Raw genomic sequence first — 20,299 nt, 5'->3', positions numbered from 1 at the left:
TTTCAGGTTGAGATAAAAAATGAAGGAGCTGAAGTTGGGAAATTTGGCCATTCTGAAGTCTTCAAGAAACCTTAGCTTATCTCCTTTTCTTCAGTTCAGTCTATAGAGCACAGGCTGCTCTCCAATGCTTCCCAGGTGAGCTCCCATTTCTGTATAAAAATTCTGTATTTGTTGCAGGACTTTGTTGTTCACTATGGTAGATTGAAATTTTATCTCCTGTGGTGATTGATGCATGATTTTATTCCTAGCACTTGGGAGGCAGAGACCAGCCTGGTTTACATAGCAAATTCCAGAGAAATCTGTGGTGACTGAACTTGCTTTTGGGAGAATAGAAATTATAAACATAACCTGTGACCATGTCTTTATATTTCACTATCATTTGGGTGAGCTCTCCCTCCCTCCCTGCCTCCTCCCTCAGTTCTTCCCTTCCTAGCGTTCTCTCTCTCTCTCTCTCTCTCTCTCTCTCTCTCTCTCTCTCTCTCTCTCTCTCTCCATTATCTTGGATCTGAGCCTTCCTAATGCTGTCTAATTTCATCTGGACTAACCACCATGCCACTCTGCTTTCTAAAAGCCCTCAGGCAGGCTTTGAGGCCAACAGGACAGAGTAGATACAGTTTGTGATCAGCAGAGGGGGGCATGTCCATTGCTGGCCTCTCTCTGTGCTTCTTGGATTAATGGTTCTCAATCTTCTTAATGCTGCTCCCCTTTAATACAGTTCTTTATGTTGTGGTGACCCCCTCAACCATACAATTATTTTTGTTGCTACTTCATGACTGTAATTTTGCTACTGTTATGAATCTTAACATAAATATCTGATATGTAGGCTATCTGATATGTGACCCCCGTAAAAGGGTTGTTCGACCCCCAAAGGGGACATGACCCACAGGTTGAGAGCCACCATTCATGATGCTCCTTCAAAGATGACTTTCTTTATCATCCTGGGCTACTTAGCTCTGCAGCCTCTTTTTCATCCTCACATCTGTGACATTTCTTGCCTCAGAATCTAGCCATAGTTTTCTTTCTATCTGGAATACCATCATTTCCCTTTACATTTTCCACAGCTATAGCAGTCTACTCAGCACCACATCTCCCAGAACTATTTCATTCAGTTTTAATTCATCAGCTTCCTCTCAGTGTGCTGCAATTATCTGTTGATGTGTGCATCTATTCCATAAGGCTCCTTAAGGTAATGGCCTTGTTTTATTTGACTGGGAATCCTCAAGGTTTAAAATAATATCCTCTATATACTCAGTATAAGAGTGCTAAAGAAAGAAAAATGGTTAGTCAAGGAGACCCCGGGGGAGACATACAACATACAACTTAAACTGTACCTCTCTGTCTCTGAGGATATAGCACCAGTGCTACACAGGAATAGAAAATGTCATTCCATGTAATATACAGATTTGGCCTGTGGCAGAGTCATAAACAGCAAGCAGTTCCCTGAGTCATTTAGTTTCACCTTCCCAGGCAGCTGTTGTAGGCATCGGTGTCAGACAACTTAAATTTCATGTTATAAATGACACGCACTTTTATTACTACTGTGGAGTGGAAACAGGTTACATTTCATGAGAACATGTGCATGGTTTGCTCCTTCTTTCTTCTTCCCCGTTCTCCTTTGCTTCCAGCCGTCCTACATATTCTCTCTGCAGTAAAAAGCAGACATGACTCAGTCAGCATGTGAAGTCCTGCCTGCCATACAAGGATCACTTCAGCTCTTCAGAAGCACTGTGCTCCATCACACCTCTGCACCCACAAGCTTTTGCATCAGGTCACATTGCCCGGTCCAGTCTGCTGGCTAGCCCACTGTTATCCAGCTCTCAAAACTTAGCTTAATGTAAGACAGTAGCTTATACAACAGTCACTTAAAAGCTACTGTCTTCAGGAAGTTTCCCTGAACTTTATTTCCACACTCTCTGCCCCACAATCCTCTACCCTACAACCTGAGTCTGGGTTTCTTTTCCTTCTGTTCCCACAGCTCCTATACTTCCCTCTCACCATCATTTATTATACCTTAATTAAAACTTCTAGTCAGCTAAAGAAACTGTGCTTTCAGAAGATTATTTTGATAAAATACTCTAAAAACTAGAGACAAAAAGTCTACCCAGTGGGCCATTGTACACACAGGAGTGGGACACAGAGGAAGAAATGATAAGAAATCAAAGAAATTGATGAGACTGAAGTGACTACGTGATGGAGGCCAGAGACACTGTTGAGGTAAAGATGACTGGCCTTCACCATGGGACTCCAGCATACCATTCAATTCTTTTGTAGCAGTATTGGCTTTGGTTGTGAAAGGTAAAAGTTTGTTGTCAAGGAACACACATGGTGGTCACTACACAAAGTTTTGGTTTTTATTGAAAATTTGAATATGGATAAGCTCTCCTGGGCCATTAGGAATACGCTACATCAAAGGGCACGGGAAGGAAGAGCCAGGGTGGTAATAACTAAAAGGGAAAGATGAAGACGAGTTTAATCCATCCTCATTTTGTACACTCTGTTATCTTGTTTTAGCCTTGTCAATCTTAGAATTGCAACAGACAACAGAGACACACTAAAATTTCTCTAGTTACTGTCAAGCCAACCAGAAAACTGAATGATCCCATGGAAAGCATCTCCACAGGAAACCAAACTGTCACTGAATTTATACTTCTTGGCTTCCATGAAGTCCCTGGGCTGTACCTCCCTTTCTTTTCTGTTCTCACCATCGTCTATGCCTCCATCATCACAGGGAACATGCTCATTGTAGTGGTGGTGGTCAGCTCCCAGAAGCTTCACACACCTATGTATTTCTTTCTGGTGAACCTGTCCTTCATTGAGATCCTCTATACCTCCACAGTGGTGCCCAAAATGTTGGAGGGCTTCCTACAGGAGTCTGCAATCTCTGTGGCTGGCTGCTTGATCCAGTTCTTCATCTTTGGCTCTCTGGCTACAGATGAGTGTTTTCTTCTGGCTGTGATGGCATATGATCGCTACCTAGCAATCTGTCACCCACTAAGATACCCGCTCCTGATGGGGCCTCAACGGTGTCTGGGGTTGGTGCTCACAGTCTGGATGTCTGGATTCATAGTAGATGGACTAGTTGCTGCTTTGATGGCCCAGCTGTGGTTCTGTGGCCCCAACCAAATTGACCACTTTTACTGTGATTTCTCACCTTTGATGGTCCTGGCCTGCTCAGATACCGGAGTGGCCCAGGTGACCACATTTGTTCTCTCTGTTGTCTTCCTGACGATCCCCTTTGGGCTGGTTCTGGTTTCCTATGCTCAGATTGTGGTGACTGTGTTGAGAGTTCCCTCTGGCGCCAGAAGAACAAAAGCTTTTTCCACATGCTCCTCTCACCTGGCCGTGGTGTCTACATTCTATGGAACACTCATGGTCTTGTACATTGCACCCTCTGCTGTCCACTCGCAGTTTCTCTCTAAGGTTGTTGCCCTGCTCTACACAGTGGTCACTCCCATCTTCAACCCTGTTATCTATACCTTGAGGAACCAGGAGGTACATCAGTCACTAAGAAGGCTTCTCTACTGCAAAGCAATTGAAATGTGACCTAAGGAGAGCAGTGAAGATTTTCTATTGGACTTTCAGGGTCTTGCTTGAAAAGTCTCCCATAATGGGCCGGGGATGAACACTTTGTTATTTCCCAAAATTTCCCTTTAAGTCTTCTGAATTATTCTCAAGGGGAAGATAACAGTTCAACAATTTTCAAATATTAGTGTGGTGGTTTGAATGAGAGTGGCCCCCATAGGTTCATAAATTTGAATGCTTGGTCATCAGGGAATGGCACTATTTGAAATGATTAGGTGGTGTGGCCTTGTTGGAGGATGTGTGTCACTGGTGTGTGTGTGTGTGTGTGTGTGTGTGTGTGTGTGTGTGTGTGTGTGTGTGAGGGGGGTTGGACTTTGACTTTTTGAGAGCCCAAGCTAGTCCCAGTGGCTTTTTCTTTTCCTGCTGCCCATAGATTTGGTTTTAGAACTCTCAGCTACTTCTCCAGCACCATGTCCATCTGTGTGCTGCCATAATGGACTAAATCTCTGAAACTGTAAGCAAGCCCCAATTAAATGCTTTCTTTTATAAGAATTGCTGGAGTCATGGTGTCTCTTCACAGAAATAGAACACTGACTAAGACAATTAGTTTAAAAGATTATGTAAACTAATATGAAAATTTTTAATTGAATACACCATAAATAGTGCACTTTTTTGATCATCAAACAGGGCAGACATATACTGAATTGTTACTCTCTAGTCCATTGCTATACGTAGTGCTACTACTACTGATTAATGAAAGGAAAATTAAAGAAAGAAAATATCAATACTGAAACAAATTTAGAATTAATTCTCATTTATATTAATGTAATATGACTTTTAAAGCATTCTTTATTTTTGGATGTGTGTGTCTACAACTTGTATAATAGAATTTGCAATCTGTTCTCCCACTGAACAAATCATGAACAAATCCTGTGTTAACTATTGTCCACTTCTTTACTCTTTTTAGCTTCTTCATATGGCTAAACATAACTGAATAGTTTAAATAACCTTTTGTTGTTAGGAATGTTTAGTTATACTCAGCTTCTAGAAGCCACTTCAACTTTTTTACATTCATGTTTTTCTATAATACAGTTTCAGAACATAAGTTGCTAGGCCTAATGATATGTGCATTTACAAATATTAAAGTTGATTTTATTCTACTTATTTACTTTGTGACTTTATTACAGAAACATACACAAAAATAGAGTACAGTGTAGTGGTAGTGAATGCATATTTGCTAAAAACTTTTAGGGCAAATTTCAGAGGTTGGCTAAAGATTGTGCTGTTCACAAATTATGTATATATTTCACATACAAATTTTCATTATACCTCCCTATTTATAGAGACAGTTTTTCACTAGGTTCCAGTGGATAGTTCTGTGCCCATAACCATACAGACCCTCTTGATTAAAGGCTCCAATGAATGGACCCATTCCCATGGTCATACAGACCACCTTGGTTAAAGTCTCCAATGGATAGCTTGTACCCACAGTCATAAAGGCTGCCTTGGTTAAACTCAGTGGGTTTCAAAACAAAACCAGAAGACATGAATGTGGGCTTGTAGGATAGAGAAGAGGTTAATGGGGTTGGGAAAGAGATTAAGAGGATAAGAAATCAGAGTAACTAGAATACATTATACACATACATGAAATTGTCAAAGAACAAATTTTATTTGTAATATGATTTAAAATGTAAAGAAAAGATACACATAAATAACAACAATAAAAAGATAGTTTTTAAAGCATGCCCACTAGGGGCTTAAAAAATAGTTCAGCAAAACAGTTACCTTGTAAGCACAGAGATTGGAGTTCAATCCCCCAGAGCCTACCTAGAAAAATCCACCCATGGTGGTGGTACTCTTGTAATCACAGCAATGGGAGACAGAGACAGGCAGATTTTCGCGGCTTGCTGGTCAACCATCCCATCTTATTCGACAAGTTCCAGGACAGTGAGAGATCCTGCCTCAAAAGATAAAAGGAGAACTTGTTGTTTTTCCATCAGCACAGTGGCTGCACCTGTATCTGCTGATGCTTCAGCCAGTAATTGTGGCTCCACAGTCACTGGCCCACTTGTCAGGCAGTGGCCAGGTAGGGCTTTCATGTCCCACCAGTCTGCCTCCTGCCACTGCCATTAAACGTAGTTTTTAATTAAATCTCTATTGCTCTATTTACCAATAAGACTCGGGAGTCAGAAGCTTGGGTGAAAACCTGCTAGCTCAGAGAGGTTGAGTAGCAACTAGATGACCTTATCTCTTTGCCAGCATCTCCAAAAGAGAGCGTCACTCTGCCACACCAAAAAAGACCGCTGCACTCAAAGTCTCTCCCTACTAATACTTTCTATGTATCTCTCTATCTGTATTTCTAGCTCCTCTGGACTCTCTATGGCTAATTTCGGTCAACTAGTTGCTGGCTCTGCCCCCAATCCAAGATTAATTTTGTTAACACATTTCCAGGGGTTCACAGTGTGATCAAATATCCTGCAACAGAGGACAATGCCTGAGATATGTAACATGATTCCTGGGGTTGTCCTCTGGCTTACATATACTCGCACATGTATAGGCATATGTGTCGGATTATCTATGAAAATACACACACACACACACACACACACACACACACACACTCACACATGGGGGGGTCTCTCCAATGTTTTTGGATTGGCAGAATTAATATTGGGTAACTGGCTGCATTATTGAGATCATTGGAAGTCTCCATTCAAATCTTAATGTCATTCTTCACAAAATCAGGAAAAAATAATACTAACACTCATAGGGAGACACTGAAGTCCATGAGCAGCCAAAGCAGAAGGAAAAATGCTTAAAGTGGGCTCTGTCTCAGGGAACAGTTGCAGTCTCAGATGGTGGGTGGGATTTGGGGGATGTGGGGATGTGGACTGGCTTGGGAGGGAGGGCTTGGGGGGGTGGGAGGAGGGAGGAGGTGCGATCTGTGGGTGGTATGTAGAGTGAGTAGAAAATTTCTTAAAGAAAAATGAAAAACAAAAAGAAAAGAAGAGCGGAGAGTAAAGAAATTATAAAATGCTGTTTCATAAACAGGCTATGTGTGGGTATAGGGGAAATTACATTTAAAATTTTTGTGTGCAACACCTACTGCAGTGTGGGCACCTATGAAGGGACAAAAGAGATGTGGGTGCTATTATTATTGTGCTTTTTATCGTTGTTTTACTATACAGGTGGATTTATGAATTACAAAAACTTTCCAGTAGCTGTGTAACTCACCCAGACTGCTCAGAAGGCTTACGACTGACCTCGTGCCCACAGACAAACTAAGTCCTATGAAGAAGCTCTGTCTGTATTAAAGATCCCACTGGTTGGTTGACCCTGGCTGCATAGAATATCATGATGGTGGAGAGTTGACATTCTGTAGATTACGTATCGTAATCATCTTGGGCCACATGTGGCCGGTTACCTTCGTTTTTGTATTTCACAGACATTATTGTAACTAATAGATAAACTCCCCAGGCAGGGATCGCAGAGCTTAGCAGATGTCTCTCCTCTACCAACACAAAGCTAAGCAATGTTTTAACATCTGGCAACTTTAGAACAAACTTTCCCATTTGGCTGTAACCCTGATGATCCACCAGCATAACTGGAAAGCATACTGATTTATTTCTTCCTTGGTTCTGCGACTATGCAGATTCATGTAACACCTTCCACAGTGAAGCACATCCTTCTGGGCAGTTTGGATCCGTGTTCCTGTGTCACTCTTGATTGACCTTGCATAAATGATTTTATTTTTTTAGTCGAGTATTTTATATTGGTACATGTGGGGGAAATGTAATATTCACATTTGGGACCAAATTATAACTAATGCCACGCCCTCAAAGGAATCTATATTATTATCTAAAATTAATTACAACTTCAAAATCCTGAATGTATTTTTTAATTGTAGGAATTGCTTATTGTGAGTGTCTCTGACCTAGAGGAGACCAAAATACAGCCTCCTCAAATATGCCTCTTTCTTGGTTTTATTTAAAGAGAGAGAGAAAGAAAGAATGTGGCATTGTGTGGGGAGGGAGGATCTGGTAGGAGTTGGGGTAGGGAAAAGTGTGATCAGAATATATTGAATGAAAAAGAATTTTCAGTTAAAATAATAATAATAATAATAATAATAATAATAATAATAATAATAATAAGCCTCATCTCCTTGGTGCTTTAGTGCTAGTGTGAAGTCTTCATTTTTGTATCAGGAAAGAATGGCTAAATCACCAGACCTTCTTGTTAGTGGAAGAGGCACCAGTTTAAGCTATAATTCACCCCTGCATTCTGGTTCAGCAGAACATCAGCTAACTATGACTACAAGGCCACGTCTTTGAATTTCTGAGTATCCCCCATGCATACACAAGGTATACTGTTGCTATTACACTAATATGCTGGTATATTGATACTATATTAAATGCATACTAATATACTATTAAGTTTCTGTTGTTTTCTAAAAAAATGCTTAAGGTACCATAATACATGAACTCAAATGATATTACATAGTAACAGAAGTAAGAATTATACTAGTATAAAACAGTCCTTTGAAAAATGGAATCCAAGAGAGGACATGCATGTGCTACCTCATACATACAAATATGTACACTTGAAAGCATATCTAGCAGGCCATTAGAATGCTTAACATAATTTTCAGTATTGCCTTTAGGATTGTCTATACAATGTAATTTCCAATTTCTCTACTGATATTTAAGCAACTTTAATTAATACCTAGACAAAATACCTCATGCTAGTGTGGTGTTATGGTGATATTTATTTGTACTGAAATGTGATTTTATTTGTATGTTAATAAATAAAGTTGCCTAGGGGTCAGAGCTATTAGCAAGCCTTAGTGAAAGCTGGGCGTTGGTGGTGCATGCCTTTAATCCCAGAACTTGGTAGGCAGAGCTAGGTAGATCTCTGTGTGTTCAAGGATACAGCCAGCATGGAGACACACGCCTTTAATCTCAATACCAACCATAGAAGACCTGGAGGTCTGTACAGACAGGCAATGTGGTTGGGTTTACAACCCAATGAGAAGGCAGAATAGAAAGTCTTTTTAAAGACAGACACACAGGAAGTAGGTCTCTTTCGGAGAGGTAGGACCACTGTGAGAGGAAGGGTAAGGTTTTTAGCTCTTAGCTCTGACCTCTTGGCTTTCTTCTTTGCATTGGTTCTGTGTTTCTTATTGAATAAGATGATTGGTTACTTCTACATGGTGTTGACTGCTTTTTTTGAGACAGAGTTTCTCTGTGTAGTCCTAGCTTTCCTAGAACTCACTGTGTAGACCAGACTGGCCTTGAACTCAAAGAAATCTGCCTATTGGGATTAAAGTCCTGCACCTTTTCCATAACTGGGAACTCATTGGGAAGCTCAGGTATCATGATCCTCCCTATACCCTCATATCCTGTAGGCTGTGGCCAGGTTCTTCTTTGTTCTACTCCAGGCATATACAGTGCCCAGAGCTCTGATACATCTATTACATCTTTAAAAAGAGGACTCTGAGTGCCTGGTGTGGGACAGAGGATAATAGTCCTTTGCATTGTGGAGACTTTCAGGATTGTTACATTTTGAATGTGTGATGGCATGTTGTATCACAATTTTCAGTACTGATGTGAATTTCTTTTTCTTTTAAAAATATTTATCTATTTTTATTTTACATGTATGAGATTTTTGCCTGTATGTATGCATGCACCCTGTGCCTGTAGTGCTTGCAGAGGTGAGGCCAGAAGAAGGCATTGGAACCCCTGGAACTGGAGTTACAGATGGTTGTGAGACATGGTGTAAGTGCTGGAAATCAAACCCTGGTGTGAAACCTCAGTAACCCCCCCCCCCCACTCTATCCCCTACAGACAAAAAGAAGCTTAAACCAGGATTCCTAAGTGTAGATCAGCTACAGGGACTTTAAAAAACACAGAGTCAGGCCGGGCGGTGGTGGCGCACGCCTTTAATCCCAGCACTTGGGAGGCAGAGGCAGGTGGATCTCTGTGAGTTCGAGGCCAGCCTGGTCTACAGCGCGAGATCCAGGAAAGGCGCAAAGCTACACAGAGAAACCCTGTCTCGAAAAACCAAAAAAAAAAAAAAAAAAAAAACCCAAAAAAAAAAAAAAAAAAAACAAAAAAACCCCCACAGAGTCAGGATATTCGACCAAAAGACTAAAAAAGGGAGGTGGGTTGTGGAAAATGAATTATATGGTCTGTGCCTTTAAGAACTAGCCTCACAAAGAAAGGGGATCACTCCTTCCAACCTCCCTGCTGTGCATGAGAGATTTGGAATGAGCCTCCCTGCCGAGGCTTGTAAACTTAGAATACACCTTGCTTTTACATTCTGTACCTAAAGTCTCTTTCTTCAGGGATGCGATCTGGGCATAACACAGGCCAGTTTGGGCTATAGAGATCCTGTCTAAAAACCAAATGGGATGGGAATATGGTGGCACACGCCTTTAATCTCAGCACTGGAGATAAAAGACCCAGACACAGCTTCCTCAGAAACCCAAAAGAACTGAGGAAAGAGATATCTTAGAAATGAGTCAGTTCCCCCTTCCTGGAGAGGGTAAAGACAGGTGTTTTCAAAAGAACAAAGTCAGGATGTCTGGTGGTAACCGATTAACTATGAGATGCCCCTCTCCAGAGATAACATGACCAGACCCCAGAGATGAGTTGTAAAACTCCTGACAGGGCAAACAGATAAGGTAAAATAAGACAAAGTCCAGGCCCGGGAAAACCTGGACCAATCAAGGATGGACCCATACTAACCCCCTCCCCTCTAAGAAATTTTATGGGTTTTGCCTATAAAAACTAACTTCCCCAAGAAAGAGTAACTCCTCCCTGCCTCACTGCCAGTGAGTTGAGTTCCCTGTCATGACTTGTAGCAGAAATAAACCTTGCTTTTGCATTCTGGTACGCTCGTCCTTGGTGGTCTCTCTGGGGATCACGATCTGGGCACAACACCTGGCCTTCTGGAAGAGCATCCAGTACTCATAACCACTGAGCCATCTCTCCAGCCCCAGATGTGAATTTCTTATTATTTTCTTCTACAGTATGTGACTGTTGCTTTATGTGGGACTGAACCATACAGGATGTTTTTGCATTTCGTCTTCAATATGGTTATTTCAAGAGCATTATCTTCCTTCTGACACTGACCCATATCTTGTCTCCAGTCATCTCTTCTGTTCCAGCAGAGGCAGGACTGGGACGTCTCCATCCCTGACTGAACTTTAGGCACCACTGAGATGCAGCTTCTTATTTTCTGCTGAAAACAATGGTATAGATGTTAGTCTGTATTTCAATTTCTAGATATAATGTGTGGTTTGTGGGTTCTTTAAGGGAGACTATCCACAAAGTCTGACGGAGATAATGAAACCTGAAAATGTCCAGGATCCAAGTATTTGATGTTACCTCTTGTAAGGGTTGGGCAGAGCACTGGAGAAGTCAAGTGTGGCTGGGCTTGCTCAGTGTTCTGCCTTTCATGAGCTTTGACGTAGTCATCCTTAACTAGGTCATCTTCACCAACTCTGTCCTTGTTCCTCGGTAGAATGTTGTTCCACCAGGACCTGTGATCACAAGGACTCAAATATAACCGGGTCTGGTCCTGTCTGCTCCAGGGATGGCTCTCAGCCTCTTCTCAGGTATCACCTTTGTTTTCACGTCGTGTTTCTGTAGAAGACAACAGCTGTTCTAGTTCTTTCCTGTGAGTTTTGATCCTGTTCTTTTCTGAGTGTCCTGTCAGTCATTGTTCTCAGGGCAGCCTCTGCAGGGAGGAAGCATCCATGTTAAAAGATGGGTTTTTAAGACTTGGCTGTCTCTTCTTGTCTCCTTCATGGATGTTTCTTGGATTGTCTTTTGTCTTTTGTAATCTTGCTTGCTGCAAGCTGCAGGAAAATATAATGGAATTCAGCTACTATCACAAAAGCTACTACTTGGAAAAGTCAAGGACAACTCCAAACGTTAAGCCATGGCTTAAGAAATCTTGGTGATATTTTAGCTTTTGTATATATATTAGCTGGTTCCTGAAATGATTTTCTTGTGTGCTTCCAAGAACTCCTAACAGTGTATTTATCTAAAACACTTATCAAGAATCCAAGGCCAAATGTTATCCTGAACTAAGGGTAACACCCTTATGGAAACAACACCTATCTCCTAGGCCAGGTGGACCTTAAGTAATAGATTCACACAATTTAACTGAGACCCTCCTTTTCTATTACTAACATTATAGACTTGTAACTTCTTACCTAACTACATCTAGGAATGTAGCTGAGCACATAGATCCCCTTCTTGATATACTAACCGATCATTAACTCTCAGTTGACCTCCTCCTTTAATCACTCCATTTTCAGGTTGTAAAAGAAAGCCTGACAGTCACTGCCCAAGGAAAATTCTTACCTACCTTTATGACCCTGTAGGAATTCAAGCCTGGTGACCTTGCTGGAGGGGGAGGATTGTTATTGCTTGGGTTTATAACTGGATACCCTAGAGTACTGGAGGATGAAGAATTGAGAAGGATAAGGACTCCCCTAGGGATTCAGCTCAACCTGGTAGATTCAGTCCAGGCAGGTCCAGTCCCCTTTCCCAGGCTGTGCAAAGTGTCCCTGCATAGGCCCCAGGTTCCTCCCGGTCCCACTGCCTGGGTGCCCTGGGGGAGGGGGGGGCATGGGAGGAGGGAGGACAGGGGAATCCGTGGCTGTCATGTAATATTAAATCAAATTATTTATATATATATATATATATATATATATATATATATATATATATATATATATATATATAAAGGATAAGGAGGATTTTGACCAGAGAGAATGTGTGGATGAGATGGAAGATGAGAAAGAGTCAGATGGGGAAGTACTAGCTGGGTAATTATTTAAGATGAGAGAATTAAGATAGAACTTAGAGGGAACAGTAGATAAATATAGAGAGAAATCAGTCAAGAAAGGAGCTAGGCACGAGAACAGAACTGAAGCTGTGTAGATAGGATTTTATCCCAGAGGAATAAAGTAGATGACAAAGAGCTTGGTGTACTTAGATTCATTTCCCGAAAATAGTTCTCACTGTTCGTTGTTTCTCTCCTGAGCCCCTGGGAAGTATATTATTAAGGCTGGTTCTTATAATAATATACAAGACTTGCTAAAGAAACAAGATTCTAAAATTAGCAGAGTGCAAAAACTAGGGGCTGTTGTGAGCACAGGCTTTTGGTTAGAGACTGGGCTGCACTGGGAGCTTGGAGATAAGAAAGTCGTGTCAAGGATCCCAAGACATCGAAACACAGTTGTCTGTGAGGAAGACAGACATGAAAGGCATTTTTGGAGAGAGGAGGGTCAGATGTAGATCCATGGAGCAGATTTAGCTCCTAGGATTTGGGGGACCTCAGATTTAGGGCCCTTTCCATCTGAAACAAGCAAGTCCCATTCTCTGCAGATTGCTGTGAAAACAAATCAGATCCACTGGCCAGAGGTTTGTTGTCAGGCAGCGCTGAATGCTCTGAATAAAATCAAGTCTATTGTACTGCTTGATCTCTGTAGGCAGGTAATTTACTGCTGGTCAGGATCTGAAAGCTCCAGGGGATCCAACATCCTCTTCTAGCCTCTGAAGGCAGTGCACACACAGAATACACCAAAAACACATACATAAATAAAAATAAAAAGAAATCTTTCTAAAAATAAGGACAAAATGTTTTATATATATATATATCTATATATATCTATATATATATATAGATATAGATATAGATATAGATTTTTACTTAGCAGGAAAGGAAAACAAATCATAGCATTTTCAGGAAAATGGATGGACCTGGACATTATTATATTAAGAAAATAAACTCAACTCGGTAAGACAAATGCGACATTTTAAGTAAACAAAAGTGAAAACAATGCTCCAGAATGTGTGGAATGCAGCAAGGCAGTACTGAGTGAGAAGTTTATAGTTTTAAGTGTCTACATTAAAAACAAACAAACAAAAAAACCCAAAAGATTTTAAATAAACAATCTAATGACACACCCCAAGGCCTTTGAAAAGTAAGAACAGTCTGCACTAGCTATTTTTTGTAGAGAGCCGTGCACGGCCGCGCCTCAAAGATGGTGCTGGCATCTGGCTTCCACCTTCCCGATGGCAGGTGTTCTCTGGGATAAACAACTCCTTATTTGGCTTGGGCGTAGAATCTGGCTTGCTTGCGTATGTCTGACCCTATCAGCATTGTCCATGTGGCAGTATGGGGTTGGTTGCCCAGTGGCTATAAAGGGCGTGGGCTGGCTTTCCCCGGGGTCAGAAGATTGTTCAAGGTTCCTGAATAAACAGCAGAAAGAAGAGATCGGTGTTGTGTCTTCCTTGCTGGTCGAGGTGGTCGCGACAAGTGGTGGCCCGTACAGGGAACCTCAGCCTCTTCGTGGAGCTCAGAACTTTTTGCTGTCAGGGTGGTATACCGGTAAGTCCTCAGGTAATTTGGGGAACCGCGATAAAAGCGGATTTTGCTCTCATCTGTAGATAAAGAGAGAGTGGGAAAGAGCAGAGCCGCGACAAAAGCGGACAGGAAAATTAAAGAGTAGAGCCGCGACAAAAGCGGACGGGAAAATTAAAGAAAGTGAAAGCAGGTGAAGGCAAAAGTGCTGCTAGTATCATGGGCACAACTTCTTTGCACCCAATTTTTCTGGCTCTTAACGAGCTGCTCCTTTCAAAGAAATTAAAGATTAAGAAGAGTACTTTTGAAAGATTTCTAGAGGAATGTGATGTCGTGGCACCCTGGTTCGCAGTTTCTGGAAGCCTCACGATAGCTTCCTGGGAAAAGTTGGGCCGTGATCTAGACTTTGCTGCAGAACAAGGGACGCTTAAACATGGGGTTAGACCAGTTTGGAAATTAGTGAGAGGGTGTCTCGAAGACCAGCGCTGCAGCGATGCAGTAGAGAATGGGCAGGCAGCCTTAGAAATGTTGCAGGAGGAAAGATCAGAAAAGGCCATGTCTGCTAAAGCAGCGTCTACCAGAAGTAAAACAAAAAAGGGGGAAGAAAAAACAAGGTTATATCCTGACCTTTCGGACCTAGAGCGTTCCGAGTCCCCTATCTCTTCCCCTGATTCTGATGATGTAGAGTCATTATGTGAAACCTTGCAGAGCATGAGAATAAGAAAGAAAAGGGGTAGAAATAAGGGAGAAAGAGAAAGAATTAAAAGATGTGAGTCTGAGTGTGGAGCCGCTCCCTCAGCTCCTCCACCGTATCTGGAATCTGCCTCCATGTCTAGAGTTGTCTCCATGGGGAATTCTTTTAACCCGGAGGTTTGGAGACAGGTTAGAACTGAAATGCAGCTAGCTCGCCCAGTGTTTCTTAATGCCCAGACTCAACAGAGATACCATGAACCTTTGGATTTTAAGGTCATCAAGTCTCTAGCGGAATCTGTCCGGGATGAAAATAAGATAGGTGAGTTTGTAGAAATTCTGTCTTGTTAAATCTGTGTTAAGAAATCTTTAGGTGTTTGCTAAGTTAAATATATGCTAATGGTAGCCCTATATAAGTTTGTAAGATAGATCCATAGAGTTCCTTTAAGAATATAAGCTTGCAAGAAGTATCTAAGGTAGTCTTAAGACATGTAGTTATAAGCTTGTAAGAAGTAAAGATGTTAATTGTAAATGTAAGTTTAAATAAGAAATATAAGAAGTATATAAGAAGTAATAAGAAATATATTTGCTAAAGTAGTTCTATAGTTTCATTAAAGAATATAAATAAGTAGATGTTAATATGTTATATGTGAGTTTGTAAAAATGTGTAAACGTTGAGTGTGAGTTTAGGCTTAAGCACATGTTATATGTGAGTTTGTGAAAAGGTGTAAATGTTGATTGTGAATCTAAGCTTAATGTATGTGGTGAAAGAACCTGAGACAAAGAAGGTTAGTGTCCCAGTAGACTGCAAAGTAGGCAGTCTGAATGGTTTCAAAAGCTCCAAAAGCCACTAAGAAGCTAAGAATGGTGGACGCCAGAACCAGCACAACAAGACATCTGCAGCTGAGATCTGTGGAAAATCAATGCAACACAGAAAAACCTGAGCTAACTGTAGCTTGAGTTTTCCTGACTGGCCCAGAGTCAGGACAAATCTCTGACACCCCCCAGTTCCACAGCCACTCAAACCCGACCAAGTAAACACAGAGACTTATATTGCTTACAAACTGTATGGCCGTGGCAGGCTTCTTGCTAACTGTTCTTACAGCTTAAATTAATCCATTTCCATTAATCTATACCTTGCCACATGGCTCATGGCTTACCGGCATCTTTACATGCTGTTTCTCATCATAGCGGCTGGCAGTGTCTCTCTGACTCAGCCTTCCACTTCCCAGCTCTATTCTCCTCCTTGTCCCACCTATACTTCCTGCCTGGCCACGGGCCAATCAGTGATTTATTTATTGACCAATCAGCAACACATTTGACATACAGACCATCCCACAGCACTTCCCCTTTTCTTTTCTTAAAAAGGAAGGTTTTAACCTTTACACATCTCCAAAGTCAGCTTGGTATATTTGGGAATTTGGGCGTAGCTTCTCTTACTACTTCCTGCTGGAGGGGGGCGCTGTATCTTATGGGGACACAAAGAATATTTTAGGATTATGGAGTAGTCCATGAGGGTGTATCGTCTGAGCCAGTTGCCTTGAAACGGTTCTGGATGTTGGATCATCTGGGCCATCGTGTCATCGGAGACCTTTCAGGGGGTCTTGGCTGGTCAAACCTGATGTGTCTTAATCTGGAACAAATCCATAGCTTCTGGCTTTCTGTGGAAACAAAAGCAGAGCCTCCTTTCCAAAGCAACATATCCTTACATCCAAATTTTGAAGTCAAGGTACCTTTAAAATATACATTTTGGCATAACTCAACAGCTTTTGTAATCAAATGTTTTTCTTTAGTTACTAATATCAAAGAGAACATAATCCAGATTCTCTGTGTGGTAGCCATCTTTACGTGGCTTATTTTTTTATATTAGCTTGAGCCTATTGCTTTGAACTGCAGCCTTCTAAGCCTGAAATGGCGCTGGCGCTGCTGGCTCCGCCCACTTCAGCTTCCCAACATGGCGGTGATACGTTTTCCGCCAGCTCTGGGAGTCATCAACTCTCAGAAATAGTGGGTCTATGCTTCTATCAAAGCAGCATGTAGCCCAGAAACCTCTTTTTTTTGTTGTTTTGTACTAGCAAAGACTAAATCCACCACACAGCTTAATATGCCATTTGCAGAGGCCTCATTCCCGCCATACTGCAGGTCGAGCATGCACGCACGCTAGGAACCCGCCAGTAGCTCAAACCGGCAGCTGCCGCTCATTTGAGAGAGACAATTAGGAAGCTGTTTTTAGCTACGTTTTAGAATCTTTTTTCTCAGTTTTTAGGTGGAAACTCTTGCCCCACGTTGGGCGCCATTTGTAGCTTGAGTTTTCCTGACTGGCCCACAGTCAGGACAAATCTCTGACACCCGCCAGTCCCACAGCCACTCAAACCCGACCAAGTAAACACAGAGACTTATATTGCTTACAAACTGTATGGCCGTGGCAGGCTTCTTGCTAACTGTTCTTGCAGCTTAAATTAATCCATTTCCATTAATCTATACCTTGCCACATGGCTCATGGCTTACCAGTATCTTTACATGCTGTTTCTCATCATAGCGGCTGGCAGTGTCTCTCTGACTCAGCCTTCCACTTCCCAGCTCTATTCTCCTCCTTGTCCCGCCTATACTTCCTGCCTGGCCACAGGCCAATCAGTGATTTATTTATTGACCAATCAGCAACACATTTGACATACAGACCATCCCACAGCAGCTAACAGCGAAAACGGTGCGGTTTAAAATTACTGACTCCGCAGATGGGAGTACAATTAGTGGAGTCTGATTTTAAAGGCCCTTTGAAGCCGGGCATGGTGGGTTTATTGATAGGAAGATCCTCCACCACCATAAGAGGTCTTACTGGGATTGTGAATGCACGCATGTTGCAGGCTAAATTTTTCCTTTCCCGTGTGGATGTGCGCCAAGTAGTTAAGGCCAAGGCATTGTGGAGCGTGCACATCGGTCCCTCAAAGAAATTCTTCAAAAACAAAAAAGGGGGAATAGGCCATGACCGAACCCCAAGAGAAAGACTCTCTCTGGCATTATTCACCTTAAATTTTTTGAATTTGGATGCCTCGGGAAGTTTATCAGCAGATAGGCATCATAATCCATACAGCCCTATGAAGGGCATGGTGAAGTGGAAAGATATCCTCATGGGTAGCTGGCATGGCCCCGATCCCGTGCTGACATGGGCACGAGGTTCTGTTTGTGTTTTCCCACAGGACCGGCTAGACCCTATCTGGGTACCTGAACGATTGGTGTGATGGGCCCCTCAGACAGAGAGACGTGATGACACCCCAGAAGCTGATGTGCCTGATCCTGATAGCCCTGATTCTGACAAGTGTGCCAGCGGGAGCAGCTGAGGATCGACTACTCTGGGCTCTTATAAAAGCCTGGCCATACCCTTTACCCATAACATCACATTCTAGTGTATTGCTTTATTTTTGAGTTGACTTGCTGCAGGAGCAGAACCCAGATCCTGTGCAATGAGATCATTGCAGTCAACTCCACTTGTGTGCACCTGGCCTCTGCTGAGGAAATGATGTCTTGGCTGCGAAATTCTATCACCTTTTTAAAGGAGTGGGCAGGATTAGGTGCCCTGGCAGGGCTACTGGTACTTGTCTCCCTGATGTGCCTGTGGTGCATTGTTCATTTAAGGGGTTCTCAGCAGTGCAATGCAGCCATGATTATCCAAGCCTTTACAGCCATAGAGGCTGGACAGTCTCCCCAGGCCTGGCTGGCTGCATTAAAAGCTTTATTGCGCAGGATGCGAGGCTAGTGCACTGCACTTGGGTCTAGCTGTATTGCAAAACCCAAGAAGAGCAAGTCTAATTGCATGTGTGTTGATACCCTAATCCCCACCTCTGCAAAAAAGGGTATCGGACAGGTCAAGTGTTCTCTGGGTGGATGACACCTGGACTAACACCAGTACAATGTCCAAGTTGTATTTTGGCAGAGATTAGACCTCTGCTCTTGCCTGCTGCTTAAAACAAAAAAGGGGGAACTATAGAGAGCCGTGCACGGCCGCGCCTCAAAGATGGCGCCGGCGTCTGGCTTCCACCTTCCTGATGGCAGGTGTTCTCTGGGATAAACAACTCCTTATTTGGCTTGGGCGTGGAATCTGGCTTGTTTGCGTATGTCTGACCCTATCAGCATTGTCCACGTGGCACTACGGGGTTGGTTGCCCAGTGGCTATAAAGGGCATGGGCTGACTTTCCCCGGGGTCAGAAGATTGTTCAAGGTTCCTGAATAAACAGCAGAAAGAAGAGATCGGTGTTGTGTCTTCCTTGCTGGTCGAGGTGGTCGCGACAATTTTTCTCATTGTTGTGACAAAATATCTGAGAAAAGCAACTTAAGAAAGGAGAGGTTTATCTTGGTTCACCATTTTAGGGCACAGTCCATCACACTGTACTAGATACACTGGGATCCCTTCATATAGTAGTCACAGCAACTACAGCAGGAACAGGACAGCAGCAAACAGGAGGAAGTATAGTGTGACTGTTTCTTGGGAAAATCCTACTCCTCACTGGGAAATTTACTTACAGACTATAATGAAGACAATTTTTTTTTTTATAAAAGCAATGATGCTTAGTTAGATCTATAATTTAATTGACCTTTCTGAGTCAGCCTAAAAGATACAGGTGGTTAAGATGGTTAGTGAAGATGATTAGGGAAATGGTTTATGTTATTCTGTCAATTGCTCCAAAAAAGGCAAAAATAGGCCAAAACTTACCTTCCCCTTTGTTAGATGGGAGATTTGAAGAAGATGGAAAATAAGAACAAGGAAGTTTCATGCATTATAGACCTATGAATTCTGTCTGTGGAGAAACAGGCTGATGAGAGAAAGCAATTATGTCCCTATACCCGAGGTTAGGCCTGAGTTCCTCAGTCACATAACTTACAGAATCAATCACAGGCCCTGGATGTACCTCGGAAAAAAAAGCTGTGAAAGGAAAGTAAATGACACTATTGTGTATGAAGGAAAATAGATGGGTAGCTGACCACTCCTTTAAAGTTCGTCTAGTGTAGAAATAGGATAGGAATCTGCTGCGCTGAAACACACACCGCTGCCCGCCAGCACAAAGGGGGAACTGGCTGAAGTATGTTTAGCTTGCTTAAAACTTTGTTAATCAAGTGTAAAAAAAAATTATTGCTTTGGGGTGAAGAAAAATGTTTAACTACTTGTGGGATTCTAAGAAAAACACATAATTTGTGATCATAATGTGATTTCTTCCTGTATAAAGATTTTAATTTGTTTTTGGAAAATATGTAACTTGTGGTTGTAAGGTAATCTTTTCTTGCATAGAAATTTTTGTCTTGAGAGGTATAAAAGGGATAAGAGAAAAATAAGAGATGTAGAAAGAAGACATCAGAGAAGATGTAGAAGGAAAACACCAGGAGAGACGTAGAAGAAAATATCAGGAAAGATACAAAAGGAGAACAACTGGGAAGAAGAAGGAAACATCTGGGTAGAAAAACAGAACAAACAAACAAACAAACAAACAAACAACAACCAGAGTAGTAACAAGCAACAGAAAGAGAAAAGTAAAATGAAGAATTAAGCTTTGGCCCTCAGAAGTTTCCTGAGTGTGTATGCAGCTGCACAGACTCCATGCCTACTCTTCAGCACCTGACATGCTGAGGGTGGGTCCCTTGGCAGCAAAGTGTCTTACTGTTTTATTGCTGTAATGAAATGCCATGACCAAGGTAACTTATGAAAGGAAGCATCTAG

At 42.1% G+C, this 20,299-nt stretch overlaps 1 protein-coding gene across 4 annotated transcripts in view; it reads left to right on the top strand.

The window, feature by feature from the left end:
- The window catches only part of LOC128114217 (olfactory receptor 11A1-like), a 41,037-nt gene extending 22,092 nt beyond the window's left edge, over positions 1-18,945 (top strand). Inside the window, exons 2-4 of one of the 4 annotated variants that reach the window (XR_008219732.1) lie at positions 7-135; positions 11,047-11,140; positions 17,790-18,945. Coding sequence is in view for 1 of the 4 variants with exons in the window: in XM_052744041.1 (XP_052600001.1) it covers positions 2,602-3,543 (942 nt within the window). In the remaining 3 variants the exon portion in view is untranslated. Of the gene's footprint in view, positions 1-6; positions 6,378-6,710; positions 9,545-11,046; positions 11,141-17,789 lie in introns of those variants that run through there. The other 3 variants (XR_008219734.1, XR_008219733.1, XM_052744041.1) reach the window with 3 other exon arrangements.
- The last annotated feature ends 1,354 nt before the right edge of the window (positions 18,946-20,299 follow it).

Source organism: Peromyscus californicus, unplaced genomic scaffold, assembly GCF_007827085.1.
Source record: "Peromyscus californicus insignis strain IS unplaced genomic scaffold, ASM782708v3 Scaffold_19__1_contigs__length_69161282, whole genome shotgun sequence".
NCBI lineage: Eukaryota > Metazoa > Chordata > Mammalia > Rodentia > Cricetidae > Peromyscus > Peromyscus californicus.
Note: the sequence above shows the minus strand (reverse complement) of the source record. Positions and strands in the feature narration are given on the sequence as shown.